This window comes from Limanda limanda, chromosome 17 (genome assembly GCF_963576545.1).
Source record: "Limanda limanda chromosome 17, fLimLim1.1, whole genome shotgun sequence".
Lineage (NCBI taxonomy): Eukaryota > Metazoa > Chordata > Actinopteri > Pleuronectiformes > Pleuronectidae > Limanda > Limanda limanda.
In genome coordinates, this window is record NC_083652.1 from 9,849,226 (window position 1) to 9,868,089 (window position 18,864).

At 45.1% G+C, this 18,864-nt stretch overlaps 1 protein-coding gene across 1 annotated transcript in view; it reads left to right on the plus strand.

The window, feature by feature from the left end:
• The first annotated feature begins 5,901 nt into the window (after positions 1-5,901).
• plekhh3 (pleckstrin homology, MyTH4 and FERM domain containing H3) overlaps positions 5,902-18,864 on the plus strand; it is a 35,439-nt gene continuing 22,476 nt past the window's right edge. The window contains exons 1-2 of the mRNA XM_061090682.1: positions 5,902-6,510; positions 12,093-12,148. Coding sequence (XP_060946665.1) covers positions 6,376-6,510; positions 12,093-12,148 — 191 coding nt within the window. The 5' untranslated portion in view covers positions 5,902-6,375. The remainder of the gene's footprint in view (positions 6,511-12,092; positions 12,149-18,864) is intronic.

The following is an 18,864-nucleotide window of genomic DNA, read 5'->3' on the forward strand; positions in this document are numbered from 1 at the left end:
AACACAAGCAACCCTGTGCACAGACACACAAGGCTCGACTCCTCCACAAACAGCAGAGAGTTCCCAATGATTCTGCAAGACCTTTTAATAAGTCCATCATTCAGTCATTCTTCACAGTGACCACCAATCACAGTCACTCCTCCGCTGCTTTGCACATAAAGATATAAGCACTCAGTTTTTTATTCTTTGTACCGGATGCATGTTCACAACTGTGCTTTCTCTTCTTGTGCACATGCACATTTCCACATGCAAGTGCACACAGACACCACTAATCCGGCACAGGTTCAGATTTTGGCTATGTGTCATCAATTCTGTATTCAGTGCACTTTCACACAGTCAGCATCCTAAAAATAGCTGAAGGACTCTGGCTCTCGGCTCAGCCTCCCTAACTGTCAATAAGTTATCTTCCCCCTCACGCCAACACTGGCAGCTTCTAACCTGCAGAACCACGACGGTTAACAGCACTGCCTCCCGAGCAAACACCACAAGTTAATCATTCATTGTTTTAATTTGGCCAGCCTCAAGCATTTTGATAATAGACCAGTGTTCAGTAGAATTGAGTTAGATTTACAGGAACAAGGAGGAGGTAACACTCACTACTGAGTAAAACTGTAAAGTACATTATTGAGGAACTTATTTTAAGTCCTTTTACTTAACTTGAGTTTTTTTATTTTTAGGCAACTATATTCTGCTACTCTGTACTTTTACTCCTCTACATTTATTTGATAATTTTACTCAACTTGTAAGTAAAGGATCAAATCACTTGCTTCACCACCTTATTATATGCAGTAGGATATTTAAGAGTAATACAACAATACACTTGCTAATGAGGACTATATATACGGTGATAGAGTATCACAGGTACTTCATTGTTGTTTGGATAGTCGTTTGATTATTGTCATGTATAAGTTAATCAATGACTCTAATTTGACCTGTTTCAAACATGAGATGATACACAAGGTTCAGTAGAATTAAGGGAGATTTAAAGGTATAAGGAAGAGCTAACACACATGACTGAGTTCAACAGAAGGACCTGTATGCAGTAAAGGAAAAAAAGTTTTACAATAATAAGAAAGAGTATAATTTAATAGCTCAGTATCTTCGTAAAAACATTAACCAGCAGTAAGATCATTTGTTCAGCACACTTGGTGACGCATGTTCTTTATTTCCTCTTTGATGTGAACATACCAGACAATATGAGGGCATGTCTCTGCTATTTGTTTGCATTGTTGGTTGTTTTGTCTCCAAATCATATCCTCAGCCCTCCTGGATTATTGTTTTTTTTAATCTGTTCTGGTTGACTTTCCATGTTTATCAACCTCCCATCTTTTCTCTCTGCCTCCGACTCCAGCTCAACTCCTCCTGGCTCGGCGTTTGATGGCGGTCAGAGATAACTTCTTTTATTGTGTCTTCTCGTGTTTTCATTTTTCCCCACTGCCGAGGAATGTTTGCTTCTCAAATTCCAGTAATAGGTGGATTGTGGTGCAGAGCTTGTAAAGGCTGAATTATGCAACTATATAAATTTAATGGATGGCGTGAATAATGGCGATGGCATTTCTAAATGCATGCAGCCACAAATCTTATTACAGATGGTTGCAGACCACATACACAAAACAGCTGTAATAAACAAAGTCCAGGAAAAAAAATATTATTTGCAATGAGCATGTCACTGTGTGTATTTTCTGGACTTGTAAATGCAGTGAAGAATAAATATTCATTGTCTATAGTGCCCATTGAAGATGCCTCAGGTGCAGGACATCAGTCAGTCTCTTAAAACCTGAGAAGCTTCCGTGCAACACAAATATTCATATAAGTTCTGCAGGCAGGCTATGCCAGTGTTCAAGAGTCTGGGATGCTAAGGGTTACTGGGATGAAGCTATAGGCGAGGGGGGGGATGAGGATTGCAAGAAGGTCAGAAGTTGAAGCCCCCCCCTCCAGAAACAGATGTGCCCACTGCCAGGGTGAGATACTCCAACCTCCCAAAAACTGGTAAACACTGCTCCTGAAGCAGGAAGACGGACGGCACTAGACATGCCATCGACGTGAATCCAGCTGTGTTCACAAGGGTCCCAGTTTCTAAATTATAATACAACTAATAAAACCCTGGAACACGCTGTGGTGGGATGTGGTGTGCAGTTAAAAGCTGATTTGACCCATTTCTTTATCATTCTTTGAATCAACTCTCTTCTTTCATCATTTTATCCCACTCTCCACATCCTATTTACAGCTTTTCTGTCACAAACGATCCACACGCACAGCTGGATGTTTCACAGTGGGAACTTCGGGTCAAGTGGTGCAGTAGTTAAAGGGCCCTATCCCATTACACAGCCAACAGCCGTCAAACAGCACTCCTCTGTTCACTAACTCGTAGCTTGAAACCCCTGTTGGACCGAAAACACACTGCTGGTAGAGGGGGCGCGGGGGGGGTGGCACAGCAGGGTGAGGGTTAAGTTCAATGCTGGACACAGCAGAGAGGACATCCTGTCTGAACCAGGGGTGAGGGATCACCGGGGGTCAATTCCTATCCTAAATCCTTACTTTGGGGGTTGTCAGATACACTCTGACCTTGGTCGGGTCTTCTGAAGAGAAAGCCAGGGAGGATCACCAGAGACTGAGCTGCCGTCTCCAGCAGACACAGAGCTTCTTTATTGAATTTGTTTCGATGTGCGCTCGCGGACCACATCGGGCGCTCAGTTTCAAATGAAACCTCTGAAGCAGACCCCCCCCCCCCGGTCCTCCTCAAACATAAAGAAAGTTCTCATCAATCATCGCCCGGAGAACACTCACAAGATAAACTTACACACAGCCACATGCAAGGAGCGTCTCGGCCAGACCAGATTTCACATCCATTTCTGTTGACAATCAATCTGGTTCACCAACATCAGAGTCTGGCTGTGATGCGGGCTACAGTGAAACAGGATCCTGCAGACATAAACTCAAAGGGGAAAGAGTGGGAGACACAGAGAGGCGCAGAGAGAGAGAGAGAGAGAGAGAGAGAGAGAGAGAGAGAGAGAGAGAGAGAGAGAGGGGAACAGGCCCCTTCTCTGCTCTGTCTCCGATCAACTTGACATGTGCGACTCGCGTCTACCCCACGTCTCCGTTGGAAACCTCACACGCCAATTTCAACAAACGGTGTTGTGAGGAGTGGCAGGCAGGAAGTGGGTGGGACCGGCCTGAAAAGACAAAAAAGACAGGAGGAAGTTTTATTAACAGCCATGGTCGAAGATTTAAGTTGTATCGAGATCAAAAGAGTAAATCTGCACCTGATTTAATTTGGAAGGGTTATTATTTTTGTCTTGCTTTTGAAGATGTCCATGCTATTTTCATTATAATAAAAGCTATCTATAACTTCTTTTCTATATCCCCCTCTTCCCTGGCAGTGTGAAGCTGGGGCCTGCCTGCTTGGCTCGTGTTCAGGCTTGGAGCGCGTCATCTGGCCTACTCCTGATCTGGAGCCTCAACCTGACACACTATATCAGCTAACTTGTGCGCATCTAAGCATGTGTGTGTGTGTGTGTGTGTGTTGGGTAGTGTGTGTGGTAGTGGGGGGGGGGACAGACGGACAGGGAGGACAGTGAAAGAGATAGTGCGGGTAGGAGTTGAAAAGTTGAAAAGACCAAATAATACCACCAAATAGTAAATTATGTCCTTTTCCTCTTTGTACTGACTCCATCTCTTGCAGGAACCCTATAGGGAGAGAGGGCAGTCGCTCTTTTTTTTTCCACTTTACTAGCGCGGGTTCAGGGAGTGAGCTCTAAAAATAAAACATATGTTCCTCCAGGTCTGTGGGAGCAGGGGCCCCCAGCGTATTGTTTTGGGATATGGGGGAGGACAGGGAGGATCTGGCCCTGGAGAGAGATACTGTGGATACAGACACAGAGAGAGAGAGAGGGAGAGGGGGGGAGGGAGAGGGGGAGAGGGAGAGGGAGAGCAGAGGAGGGGGCTGGGAGACACAGGGCTGCTGTACTTTCAAGAAAAGAGAGTTGAGGAGATACGGTTCCACTCAAGCAAATGCGCCTGAGCTCTTTTGTAACGTACACCTCCATGTCAAGTGGAAAGCTAAACCGAAAATCTCTCTTCTTTCCTGTATCCACACCGGTCTGAAATGTGGGGCAGTGTGTCTGTGTGTGTGTTACTCGAAGATGGGGTGGGGAGGAGTGGTGGGTCAGGATTACTGTCCATAACGCTGAATGCACCCCAGCTGAAAAGGTGCATCCATGAGCCTTTTTATTGATTCCCAAAGCCCCCGGGGCACCAGTGGGGAAAAGGGTTAAGAGTGTCTGAAGGAGCAGTGTGCTTATGTATATGCACACTGAAAAAACTGCTCATAGTGTGTGTGTGTGTGTGTGTGTGTGTGTGTGTGTGTGTGTGTGTGTGTGTGTGTGTGTGTGTGTCTGTGTGTGTGTGTGTGTGTGTGTGTGTGTGTGTGTTTGGTGGGAGAACTGAATCGAAGGAGTGTATCCATCAAGCTAAAAAGCTCTCCTTGGTGAGGAAGGAGTTAAAGCCAGCTGACTGAGATGTGTGTGTGTATGTGTGTGTGTGTGTGTATGTGTGTGTGTGTGTGTGTGTGTGTGTGAGGGGGGGTGGGTTTGCACAGAGCAGAGCAGGGGAAATGAAGGGATATTAGGGCAGAAATAAGCACGAGCGCCGAGGGGACTGGATATATCACGTGTCTGGATTTAGCACCAGTCCTCTTACCTCCTGCTGTATCTTTGCAGACTGTTCAGCAAAGTGGAAGACGAAAGAGTGGGGGAGGAGTGTGTGTGTGTGTGTGTGTGTGAGTGCACAGATCAGGATGTGTGTGTGTGTGTGTGTGTAAGAAAAGCAAGAGTTTAGTGAGAATGCAGAGATTAAGAGAGAGTTTGCAAGAAAGAGCGAACAAATGATGGTAATCAATATCATGGCACAGAAAGATCGTATCGTTTCTTCCAATAAAGTTTTGTAAAATAAGTGAGTCATGTCCTGCTATTCCGATACAGCAAAAGTAAAACACTCAAAATGTTGAGCATGCTAATATCATCGCACACTCACAGTGGTAAAGCAAATACATGATGGAAGTACTGTACTTAAGTGGAGTTTGTGTAATTTACTCGAGCATTTCATGCTACATTTTTAATAGATTAAAAAATTAGGTAAGCAGTTGAAAAGTCATCTCAACCAGTAGTAACATTATTTGTCCGCTTAAAGGGTGACACAACAATAATAAAGATCCAATGTATATTAATACATCACTTACAGACAATGGTTATTCCATATTGACATATCGACAGTACTTTATATTTGACAATACATAAGTAACATTTGGAATTCAGGACCTTAACATGTACGGGCTACTTTTACTCAAGGAAATGATCTGAATACTTTGTCCGTCATTGGTTATTCCATATGAGAAATTACATTAATTGCGCTAAAGTAACTTCAAACTAAATCTTTAGTTTTTGAAAAGGAATATTTCTAAATTGATCCCACATATAAAATAAAATCCCTTTCATGCTACTCAATACTTCTCCTCAGTCTCATCTCAGAGGGAAATGCCATATTCTTTTACTCCTTTTCATATATTTGATCATTTTAGCCACTATTACAAAACCTAACTTGACACAGAAAGAGTTTAAGAAACAAGTAGGAGTATCTCAATACTTGCTCTCTCTAGTTCTATAGTCTATTCTATGGTATGAATACTAGGGTTAAGTAAAATAAAACACACCCTGGATAATGAGCATAAAGTGTAGAAACCGTGCATGTGATGCTCTGTCACCGGGGAGGGGCGTGTCTCGGGGGGCGTGAAACTCCGGGGAGTGTCTGCGCTCAGCCAATCACATGCGGGTCGTCAGGTTTGTGGGCGGGGCCTGTGTGCTGTCTCAGCTGCAGCACGCTTTTGTTCAAAAAGTGGCTGCTGCTCCGAGGTGCGCTGCTGCCACATATCACTACTTCACTTGTAGCTGTTCCTAGCACCAGGATGACTTCTCTCAGACTCATCCGACCCCTCATCTCCAACATCCACTTCCAGATCTGGATGTCGAGCTAGTTGTTTTCTTTCTTTTTACATTTCTTCAAGCCAGAAAGTCAGAAACCCTGGAAACTGGTGAAGGATTTCCCCCACGGATCCACTTCTCTGGATTGTAAAACCTGCCGCCGTGTTTAGTTAGTGGACGTCCACCATGTGGTTCTGACAGAGGGGAGAGAGCGATCTAATGCTTCCCTTCATCTTCCTCCTCCTCCTCCTCCTCTTCACCGGACATCTGCGGGAGAGGGAGTCCCGTCTGCTCTCACGCAGCCCCTGGAGGCTCCTGGCGGCGTGAGCGTGGAAGAAGAACCCCAAACCTGGAGAGAACCGAGAGAAACCCTTGTGAAGACCCACGGAAGCTCATTTGAATGCCTTTGCAAGGACTTTGCTGGTTTCTGTGCTGCAGGCAGGGCTTCAGTTTGCTCGGACGCGACTATGGGGAGAAAGAGGAGGAAGAGTCTTTCGAATTGCGCAACAAGGAGGACTTGACTCCCAATGGCCGGGTAAAAAAACCCACACTCTCCACCTGCATGCACCACATTCAGCTGCTCCCTGGCTACACACATGCACACATCTAGAAATGTCCAAAAAAAAAGTGAGTGGAGAGACGTATCTGTGCGTCCTGCACATGGCTGCACCTTGAGCAATTCATAAAACACGGGGTCAACTTAATGTCAGCTTTGTGCAAACAGATGTGGCTGCAGCCCGTGATAAGAACGTGTCATTATGCTTTTGAAAAGTCAACATGGATTGATAATTCGAGAGCTTGTGTTCACAGCACAGCCCGTGTGTTGAAGTGTTCTCATGCTCTCTGTTAACTGAGTTATTGGTTCTGTGCGAGCCTCGATGGCAGACTTTGCTGCTCCTGCCCAGTTTGACGTCAAGGTTTGCATGGAGGCACACACACACACACACACACACACACACACACACACACTACAGTTAGGAGAACACCCATTGAAGTGACAATGCCTTGTTACTCAACATTGACCATATGACCCCCAGCTTCAATGTAATTCTACCCTCAACCCTAAAACTGAGGTACTGGTTGTAATGTCCTCGAAAGGTTTTCACCAAAGTTGTGTCCACACAACCATAGAAAGACACGCACGCACACACACACACACACACACACTACAGTTAGGAGAACACCCATTGAAATGACAATGCCTTGTGGCTCGACATCGACCCTATGACCCCCAGCCTCAATGTGATTCTACCCTCAACCCTCAAACATGAGGTACTGGTTGTAATGTCCTCGAAAGGTTTTCACCAAAGTTGTGTCCACACACAACCATAAAAAGACACGCACGCACACACACACACACACACACATACACATACACACACTACAGTTAGGAGAACACCCATTGAAGTGACAATGCCTTGTGGCTCAACATTGACCATATGACCCCCAGCCTCAATGTGATTCTACCCTCAAACTGAGGTACTGGTTGTAATGTCCTCGAAAGATTTTCACCAAAGTTGTGTCCACACAACCATAGAAAGACACGCACGCACGCACACAATGATGCAACCTCCAAAGCCCAGTGTGTTGAACTGATCCTGTGTGTTTGGCCCTCGTCCACCCAGTTGCAAATAAGACTGTGGCCTTGTCTTCTCTGTAATGTTAGTCATCTGATCAGCGACAGAGAGTTCAGTATTGTCCATCCCCTTGTGAGGGTGCATTGTTGCCTTGAATTGAGGTAGGCCCTCTCTGTATGACCCGACCTACAGCTCTTTATGTGCAGCTTCGTAGAAACAATCTACCTGCACGTAATCATGGCGTCTGGGAGCATTTCCCCACATCAGACTGTGTGTTCAAGGAGAACTTTCACATAGTTTTCTTCGTCTTTGCGCAGGTGAAAGTGGTAGCCTGCAACCTGGAGCCACTAGTGCTTATCTATTTATTGGCCCATTTATGTGCTAGCAGCCAACCAGTGCAACACTGCAGCAATGTGCATGGGAACGGATAAGTGTCGCTCGGCCAACACAACCAGCACCTCTGTCGATAACCCTGTTGTGGAGCATGCTTCTCTTTGGCAAACATTCAATCCATCTGCCATACCATCGGTGGTCAGAGGAACCCAACTGGGGTTCAAATCTGCAATCAATACGGGATCATAGTAACATGTCTCAGTGAAGAAGTCTTTTAAAGCAAAACAAAGAGATCTCCTTTCCCTATACAGTTTAACGTTGGTTTAATGTATTTTACGTGTGCTGTTTGGAGAAGAACGCGCTCTGTGCTATGACCTTGACCTAAGGATTGCATTCAGGTCCATGTATAAACTCTAAATTATTACGATAAATATGACAAGTAAAAGCTGAGAATCCACCCAACATTTTTGGGACAACTTTAACATGACAGCTTTCAATTGCCTGTGCAGGTGTATGACCAAGTAGTGACTGGAATAGGAGAAATAGTTTTCACCTAGCTGTAATAAAGTTTTTTTGGTCATTGCTTGTTGAGCCAAGCTCACTGAACTCAGAGCTGTCAGTTTCAATCATATGAATCGGAGGAAGGGGGGGGGGTTTCTTGGTGCATAACATATATAGTAACAATAATTCCTAAATGAAAGCTGTATTTATAGTTTTTTATAATAGGTTGAAAAAAAGTGATTCCTTTGGAGCTCTAATGCTGCTTTGTCTTGGAAGCTGCTCCCCCCCCTCCCCTGAAGTGGTGATACACCACTGATGGCTCTGGCCTTGGTGCTATTTATATCTTACTCTCAAATATTCATGAATAGGAATTGATTTGTCCTAGTCCATAATAATGACTTCTTCTATTAATCAGAGTGGTATATTTTCCTTTGTGGAGCACTCCTGTCTAATCTATCATGTTCAGTTTATCAGATTAGTTCTTTTCAGGATAATCCACTTTATTGATTAACGCAACCTATGTTTCACCAAGTGACCGAAGACAGGAAATGGCCTTTTGGAAAAATTATTTTTGTTACCCAGGTGTCATTAAGTTATTGATTATTGATTCCATGATCCTTGCAGAAAAATCAATCCACTCCCACCAATCCTGTTTTCTTTTGATCTGCCTCAGTGGTTAATGCTGGGTATTGTAACCCTGTGTCAATAGTGTACGCTCAGCCAATAATTAAGGCCACAGTCAAACCACTCTAAGCCAATATCATCATCATCAGCTGACCCACTCTTATCCAATTTCTGTTGGTTATGCTCCCCAGAGACACCCCCCCCCCCCCCCCCCAGAATATACAGATGTAGCAGATACTGTTCGGCTTGTCATGGTGTCAACGGAGGGGGTGGGGGTGGAAGATTCCCCCGGTAAACCCCCTTAGGGCTATGTCCCATCGTTTACCCAAAGAGCTCAATATCGTCAAGAGCTTGACAAGCCACATTTTGTGTGTGTGCAGCAGGTCAGACCTCCCTGGGTGTGTGTCTGTGTGTGTCTCTCTGTGTGTGTGTTGGTGTGTCTTTTGGGACTTTGTAATGCTGAGATCCAGCGTTTAGCAGGACTCCATCCAGCTCCTGCCAGGGATGACCACAGCAACCCGCAGGTTCACTCGGGTCTCCCTCGCTTAAGACGTCCAAAACTTTCACCACAATCTCCAGAGTTGTTTTCCAACATGCTGCCAGAGGACACCGGGACTTGCCGCATCCACAGCACCACAGCCAACGGTGACGCAGCTGCCCCTGCCAGGACTGGTCTCACTGAGGTTGGAACCATGAGTCAGTGCTGCTGACGCTCGTGTTGGCTTTGCCCTTAAGAGCACGGGGCCATGTCAGAACCCTTCTCCCTGCGTGTTTACAGTCCCCATTCAACGAAGCTGCTCTCCAACAGCTGCCCAAACAGTGAGAGCTGAATGCCTCCTGTGTTAGGATAGCACCGGACTAATTTTAGGAACGGGACATCCGTCATTTTCTCTTCTTTTCCATTTCCACTGAAACTTCATTCAACTTTTATGCAAGGTGAAGTCACGTTTTGCCCATAAAGTAGCGCCATCCTGTGCAGTAGTATTTGTGGATGGGAGCACCGCAGTGCATCCTGTTGCCTGGAACAAACAGACCCAGTCCCACCACTGCTGAAAGTGGGTCCCGAGAACCGTCACTACTGCCCTCTGTCTTCAGAGGTGTCACGGTACGCTGGTTTATATTTGGTTTCCGTTGCGTCTCTGCCTCACCACCTCTAGGCCACACATCTGGTCTTCAGGCCGACACTGGCTGAGCCCAAGCATTTCCTCCTGGTTACTCAGCCTCCCAGGAGAGCTGAAGGGAGAGAGAGAGAAAGAGAAAGAGAGAGAGAGTAGACAGAGGGAAAGCGAGAGCGGAAGTCAGCCACGGAACAAACACATCACAGCATCTTTCCCTCTTTCCCTCCATGCTCTGTTCTAGTCTGGAGTGATTCATCCGCTGCCTGTCCAACGGGGGAGCTTTTGCCAGGGCTCTGCATCGCACGCTATCCTCACTCCTCATCCCACACCCCATTAACTCATTGGAAAGCTATATTTCTGTAAATTGTCACATTTTGTGGAGAACTGCCTAGAACTCTGTAACTCGATCAACCTGAACCATTGGTTTATGGATTGTCTGATTAGTTTATTTCGTGGATTTACAGCTTTGCAGTCCTTGATGTGATTTGTATTGATTTGTCGCTTTCAGTCATGGCTGTCTGTCTGAATTTTCTTCTCTGGGGCTGTTGGCTCGGCTGAATCATTTATGGTTAACAGACAGGGGGAGGGAATTACCGTAGACACTTCTCCTCCATTCACAAGTCGCTTTCCGGTGCTTCTCAGTTATTCTTGCCTGTCTGGTGCGACATTTACAGTATCTCTGCCTTGGTTAAACATTAATTGCGTCTTATTATCCGAATCCTCACCTTTTCCTCATTTGCTTCAGAGTCCATCTGCCTTGTAAATACAACACAGATCCCATACAAGCCTATACATTTGTAGTTAATGATTTCTTTGTTAGTTTTGAGCCACCCAAAAAGAAGCAGTAGATTGTTTTTACAGGGCACGGGCTAAACTTAGGCTAGTTTGCCCAGTAGTAAAGTGTGGTGTGTGTGTATCTGTGTGTGTGTAACTGTGAGGGGCCCAGATCTGACCTGGATAGTGTTTCAGGTAGGCCAACACACCCAAGCTGGGCCGGGGCAGCCGCAGGAGCTGGCTCAAGGCTGTGGCTCACAGAGACAACAAGTTGGGCCAGGGGGGGACTAACGGTCCTGCCTGTCTCACACATAAGGGAATCGGCCCATACTGCTCTCGGGCAAGCGCTGAGGTCTGTTGGGGCTTTCCAAAGTCAGGTTGGGAATCTAAGGGCTGAGGAACAGTGACAAGAAACATCCTCTCCCATCATCTGCTTAACAGGGGAGTCCTGCCGTGAAAAGTTCATTGTTCCACCCGTGAAATATGATTTTACGTGTCTTGTAGCCTCTAGAAGGACTAACTCCAATTTCCATATAAAACCTGATGGCCAAGGTGGGAAGGAGGGAATGTGATATGATATTTTATCAGGCTTTAGCAGACTGGATAACTTATATAACTTTTATGGCTGTGATTGTCAGATAGTCATCATCAGCACACCTACATGACTTTATTTATAGAATCCCCCTCTGCGATCTCCCTGTTATCTTTTATCTGGCAGCCTTTTAACATCAGCTTCCCTCTCTATATACTTGTGGGCAGAAACGATCGAGGCAGCTGTTCCTGCAATGAGTGCAATCTCAAAGACCAGGTTTATTTTTAGGTTAACAACCTTCGCAGAGAAACGACTGATCACAATAAAAGCATTTTGGGGTTTGCACGCAGCCACGGCACAAACGAGTCCTCTGTTCCCCTCTCTCCTATATTAAATGAGCTTGTTTTGCATGCCATATTTTCTCCCCACCAGCTCACCCCGTTGCAAGTGAGAGCCAAGCATTACAGGAACAGAGCAGCTATGTGCTGGGATTGCCAGGAATGGCTGCATGGTCTACTGTAACACGTCCACTGAAGGCAAACCATTGAGGGACCCCATCTGCAACCTGTGGGCTGGTTCTAAGGACAGGCCAATGTTTGTGCTGCATTATTACCTATTTACCCTATTCTCTCTCTCTCTCTCTCTCTTCTGTTGACAGAGTCCAGCTGATGTGACTGTTTCTCAACCAACTCGTACAGCCAATGGAACAAACGGGTAAGGAGAGAGAGAACCCCCACCCTCCTTCCCCCTCTTAGAAAAAAAAAGGAAGTTATAGTTCCTTCTTTTACTTGTATACTTCCTCTGGGTGCTGTGGATTGCTGTATTTGTCCCTGGCACATGTGTAACTACAGGCCTCTCAGTTGATTTTTCTTTTGCACTTCCTCTGCAGGAGTTCTCTCATGTGCTTAACCTAACAGCCGCACACATTTTCACGTGTGTATCGGTAGAAGTGGCACCGAATCGAAACTGTATTGACAGATAGTCCAATATTCGCAAGTAACCTTTTGAATTATGAACTTTTCCATTCAAAGGTTGGCTTAGCTGCCGTTAGGGGCTGCAACGGCCAATAATGTCAATATTCAACCGAGAAGTCTGTGACCCGCCGTAGTTGTAATGTCCAGCTAACTCCACAACAAAAAAAATCCAATCGCATTTTTTGTTTGAAGGCTGTGCATTCAAACTGCCCGTTACAAGGAGCCACTATGCGACCGACAAATAATACAACGGTCATGTGGTTTACGAGCGAATGCAAGAGACAAAGGGAAGGAGTGATTAATGGAGGGCTTGATCCAGACTATTAGTACAGAGCTGTGATCTCAGTGATGTAGCCTGGCTCTGCTCCACTTTATCTTTGGCATCCCCCCATCCACAATCTCCACTGTACATCGGCCGACTCAAAGCCAGTGAGTCACAAAGCTCGACTTGTAGGACGATCGTACACCGCACATGCATGAAGGAGGTTCCTGCCGCGACTCTCGTAGAATGCTGCCCCGGGTGCTAGGTGGTTGAGCTGAAGCTGACACATTGTGCTGCCGGCTGTTGAGAGCAGGAATGGGTCGACGTGAGGAGGAAGGTAGGCAATCCAGACTGGGTGACTCAGGACTACATCAGCAGCACTCCCAGAAGAGGTGTGGCTCGGACGTGTGTGTGTGTGCACGCGCACATGCGAGTGTGTCACTTTGACAATATAGTGGTGGTGGTTTTGAAGGGAGTGTGTTAGAAGCCATGGCTGTAATCATCACACCGAGGGCAGAGATTAGAGAGTGCAGTGCTCGGTCATTACCTGGCCAGTGAGTGGACACGCCCAGGAGTTCAGCCGTATGGAAGGGAAAGCAAAGCCAGGATCTGATAAGTCATGGCATTGTTTTATAGCAAATGGGGTCATATAAGTTTATCTTTAGTCACTGGTCATTACAAGGCGTCCCCGCTGTGGTTTACTTTGAACTTTTATTGAGCTATTGAGTTAAACCACACAGTACGAGACATAAATCCGAAATATTTGTTTGAATAACGGGCGCAGATATGATGCTGATTCATTGAGGGGAATTTTTTTGTTGTTTGTTCTACCAGACTGAGGTTAATATGGCCATGCTCAGATCATTCGACAGTGGTGTGTTCAGACACGTGTGGTGTCTCAGAGGTCTCCCTGAACTCCTGGATAAAGACTTGCTGTCAGTCATTTTTAAATGTGGAAATACCATGCTTTTTGTGTATGATGCATTTTGAGTTTCAGTTTTTTTTTTTATTAAGCAAACGTGGCCACGTGCCACATGCACAGTTTGATTTTATTTTATTTTCGTGTCATGCAAACGGTGTGCCCAAACCTCATGGGTTTACAAAACGCCAAAAAGTGCAGTTGCAGTGCTCAAACATTCCACTACATTTCAGGTCATTAGAAAGTATTATTATTTGATTAACTTGAGTCATAAGCCAAATATTCAGCTTTCTCTGTTGAGCATGGCAAATGAAATCTACTGCAAAAACATTTTTCATAATCATACAGCCAGAGGAAATTAACAGGAACAGTGGAGATTTTAGTAAAGATTGCGTTTGCTTATGTCCTCGTAGAACAAGAATTGAACCATATCAAAACAATGTGCTACATAACCAGGGAGAGTAAAAAGAATAGTTTCAAACAGTTTCACTGTGTGGACCACATACAGTACATGAAGGACCCCCTACTCAACGGACCTCCTCTGACCTGATACAGTTTAAACTTATTTTTCACACACACACAGACACACACACACACACACACACACACACACACACACATTGTCATCAGCCACATCTGTAAACTCAGGCTGGGTAAAAACAACATAACTTGTTTTTACGTACACAAATGACGTGTCATGTATATTTGTGTATAGAGCCGGGAAGCAAGCTGTGGTCACAGGAGACACATTCAGGACACATTTAAATGTCAGGTGTGAACTTGTATACTTAGCGCTGACCACTTGTGATGGGATCTCTCTGGACGGATGGTAATACCAGGTCTGACCACCAGCACAGTGCCAGCCAGCGTGCTCCCTCCTGCTGTGTTCACACTCAAATCTGTCTTGCATCACCACTAGTTTTACTTTCCTCACTGCGTCTCACAGCCAGGGCAGGGCAGAGTGCAAAACTCTAGCAGAAATAGAAATGGACACCAGAGGACTTCCCCATCTCTCTTTCTCATCATTTGTTCCATCTGCTCCCTCATTAGCCCCCTCTCCCTCGTTTTTTTGATGGCCTTTGACTGTCAAAGAGTTGACATGCTGTGGTTTGGGCTGCCAGGCGGCGATGGCTGAAAGAGACCAGTGTTTGATAATGTATTTCATGTGTGTGGATATACAGTACGTCTGTGCGTGAGAGACAGACTGTGTGTGTGTGTGTGTGTGTGTGTGTGTGTGTGTGTGTGTGTGTGTGTGTGTGTGTGTGTGTGTGTGTGTGTGTGTGTGTGTGTGTGTGTGTGTGTGTGTGTGTGTGTGTGTGTGTGTGTGCGCATGAAACATGTGAGTGTTTGGGTAGGAAGCTTAGAAGTGGGCCCCCGGTAATTGGCTGTCTGAGTGTCCGTCAGTCTGTCTGTCAGCCATCCACCCGTCACTCAGCGACCCCTTGAACGACATCAGGAAATGTAGAATGTTTGAGTTCACATCATCACGATCAAAGCGATTTCATTCGGATATTTTTAAAACTGCAGATCATAAGATTTCTTTTCTGATCAACACACTCCCCTTCAGTCACCAACTCTGACTTCCTGTACCACCCCCCACCCTCCTCCTTTCTCAAAACACGACTTTTCTTCCCTCTCCCCTCTGCCTCGTCCAGAGTTTCTTGGCAGTGGTCTTGAGTAAACAGCGTATTTTTAGCTGGGAGGTCATATAGGCCCAGTCTTAATCACCACATTCCCAATTTTCCCACCAGCCCAGCTTCAGCCAGAGGCCCATGCAGCCAGCCCGTGCACTGTGGGGGGAGGGGGTGGAGACGAGAGAGAGGAGGATGGATTTCTACAAAAAGAAACTCTGATTATGATTCTGTTTTAGATAAAGTTGTTTATCCTTTGTGCTTGTTCGGACGTCTAATACAAATCTGTGTGAAGTGACGCAGGCCCATCATTTGGGACCAGTAGATAAGCCCATGGACATCTGACTCCCATACTGGGTTGAGTTCATTTGTTTGAACCCGTCTGGCTGTCTCGTCAGCATCAGATAAAGTATTTTTTCGGTGACGCAGCCGCGCAAGGGTCACTTTTTGAAAATGTGCCCGTTTTTTTGTGGTGACAAGGACCCGCTTTGTGCGCCGGGACGAGTCTCCGCTGTGTCCAAATGCGGTCATCTGAGCCCGAGAGCAAGGACACGGCTTTTTCTCACTTTAATTAGCGTCTCTGCGTCGTGATTAGACCCTGGACTGAAATCAATTACTCATCACTCAATCGCTGCGGCTACATATGGTCACAAACGAATCAACTCACTGCGCTTCTCGTACTTGGCAGATTTAAGCGTGGCACCGTGAAAGGCCCCTCGACAATGCGCTCATCAGTCGTGATGAACAGTATTTATGAACGGACCATAGGCTTGGGTCCGTCTCTAGCTTGAAACAGTAGATAATGCTGCATTCACAGGCAGTCTTTAGAATTGGAAGAACAGAAACGTCAGTTTAGTCGGGCTTGGGTGTGTTGCATTCTAACCCCTGTTGCTAGCCTAACTTGGCTACCTTTGCTTTGTTATGGGTTATGAATTGGACCTGAAACAAACTATGTATAACTCCTTTTTAAAATTGGCTGATGAGGTCACATTAGTGCAAATATGAAAATTTATTTAACCGTCAGAAACTGGTTTGGTGACATTTTTTGCCAGGTGAAGGATAACTGTGGCTGTCAGAAATGTCTTTACAAACTACACTCTGACGTGATCAGTTTACCAACTTGGCTGCCTATAATAAATATTGAAACGATCCGAGCAGACAGCGCCTCTGATTCCTGAACCAGTTTTAATCTTTGGAAGTGCTCATTGTAACTTGTACCGTAACCAATAACAGCATGTATTATTCATTATTCATCATATAATCAGTGAAAAAGATAAAACAAGGTCGAAGCCGATGAGATTTACAGGGAGTGCGGCTACAGTGAATTAAATTAATGGCAGTCCCAGTGATAAAATGCTAACCACTTAACCTCACAGTCCAAATGGTGTTTTCAATTACTTTGGCTAATTGAAGGTCTTCTCTGGGAGTTGATTTACATCTCCCTGACTCTCCTGTGGGTTTTCTTTCACCTGTTTAAAGGTGGGATGCTGTGCGCGTTTCTCTCTTGTACATGGAATTCAGTGACCTCCTGTAAATCCTAGTAAATCTGCACTCGACTGAACCGGATTGGAGGTCGGCCACACCCATGTAGGATCTTCAACAATGCAGTAGTGTGTCTTACAAGGTCGTTAGTGTTTTTAAAACACTGTTTTAAATTATATGCCATTATGCTGTGTTATGTTAAAATGATGGGTTTAAAGTAAGGTCAGCTAGTGACTTTTTGTGTGTTAGATTTTGCAACAGCTAAAAGGGCTATTTCCAAATTGATGAGTTGAAGAAGAAAGTCCAGCAATTCATGAAGCCGCTGTGTTCTGGATACTCACCGTGTCTCTTTTACGGTCATTAGTATGTTAACAATTGATTAATTAACTTAATCCCTCCAGCTTCTACTGATCAGTTGATTAATCGATCAACCTTACAAAGGTAATGGTTTTGAATATGTTTTGGGTCCAGCTTCTCCAACATGATGCAAGATTTGTTTAACACAATAATCAACATAATGTGTGGATTTTCGTTTTATTCATTCAAATAAGACGTTCAAAAACATCACCCTGAGCTGAGGAAAATTCTATTCTACTCGAGATGATCAAGAAGAAAATGGCGGGATATTCAAAAATATAAATGATTACTGCAACCCTACTCAATTTTGTGTTGAGTAGCTATAAGAGATGTGGAACTGGAAAGAAAACAGGGCACACACCAGTAAGTGGTGGCGACAACTAGTGATGAATGGATGAGTAGTAATGAGCACAACTCTGTGTCTCACTCACACTGTTTGTTTATTTTGTTTATTTATTTTTTTTTATTTTATTTTTACTGTACTAACCAGCAGTCAGATTACACAACATACACACTGTCACTCATTTCTATACAAATGTGAGAGGACATTTGTTGCACAGGATGTTAACACTTGTGCTTTAAATTTGCTATAGAATAAACTCTCTGTGGTTATATAGGGACATTTTCGTTCATCTTGCAAATCATGTTTCTTCTTTTTTGACTTCCCCTCTCCTATTTCGAGGGACAGCCTACATTTTATATTCGCTGCTCTGAGCTGCTCTATATGCAGCAGAGGCCTGCAGATGTTTTTCTTTTAACTTCCATAACCGAATCGCTGTGATGGCTCTTTCCCTTTTTGAAACAAAACTTCTCTGTGTCTGAGGAGAATAACTGGTCTCCAGTCTGCGATTTCATCTCAATAAAAAAGGGCAGAGCAGAGGGAATGATTGATTTGAACCTTGATTCTCAACACATCTCCGAAGTGTGACTTTGAAACGACACTCCTCCCCCGCGGTAGCTGATGCGCCGTCCTCAGGGCAGGGAAGAGAGGTGTTCTCTCTGTGTATGTGCACTCGCTCTTTTCTCTGTGCTGCTTAATCCCCATATCAAATTGTTTCCTGCAGTCCGCAGGAAGCCGCCTACCATGGGCCCCCTCCGTCGCAGCCTCTGCTGGGGCTTCTGGGAATGTGGGGGTGGTAGGGTCTGGGGGCTGGGGGGCTGGGGCGGGGGGGTGGTGGTAACAGGGCGGCTGGACAGCTGTTGAGATCCGAAGCCCCCACATCAACAGTGCAGTTGCTCTGAGCTGAATAGCATGTTGTTTTTTTCAGGAGAGTGATAGGAAAGACAGGATTGGTTCAACCATGTGATGCAGATGTTGACTGATAAAAACGTGAACACACTAGAAGACGAGAAACAAAGATTTTCCAGCTCGATGTGATTCTTCCCCCGGAGTTAAACTCGCTGAATGCTCAATTTATATTCTCATTATTACAAGTTTCTTCTCATTTAATATGTTGCAACAATGAGAAAATATTAGAACATGAAAGAAATGAAGAAGAAAGACATCTCATTACAACAATAAGAGTTGGTTATCTTGAGCAGACTTTTTGCAGAGACAACTTTACTGCTGCGGTCTCCAGCCCGTCTCCTGATTTTTGGACATTAGCCGGGCTTTTTTGGACACAATGCACATATTGACTCTGCCAAAGCAACACTTAAATTGAAGGTCAGGCTAGTTTGTGTTGCTAAAGGTCAAACCTTGGGTTTGGACCTGTGCTTTTGTCCTTTTGTCATACCCTGCGCTTCCTCTCTGCGTGACCTAAAAGGGGCATTGAAGTTGATTTATAAAGTTTTTCAAGTTAAAG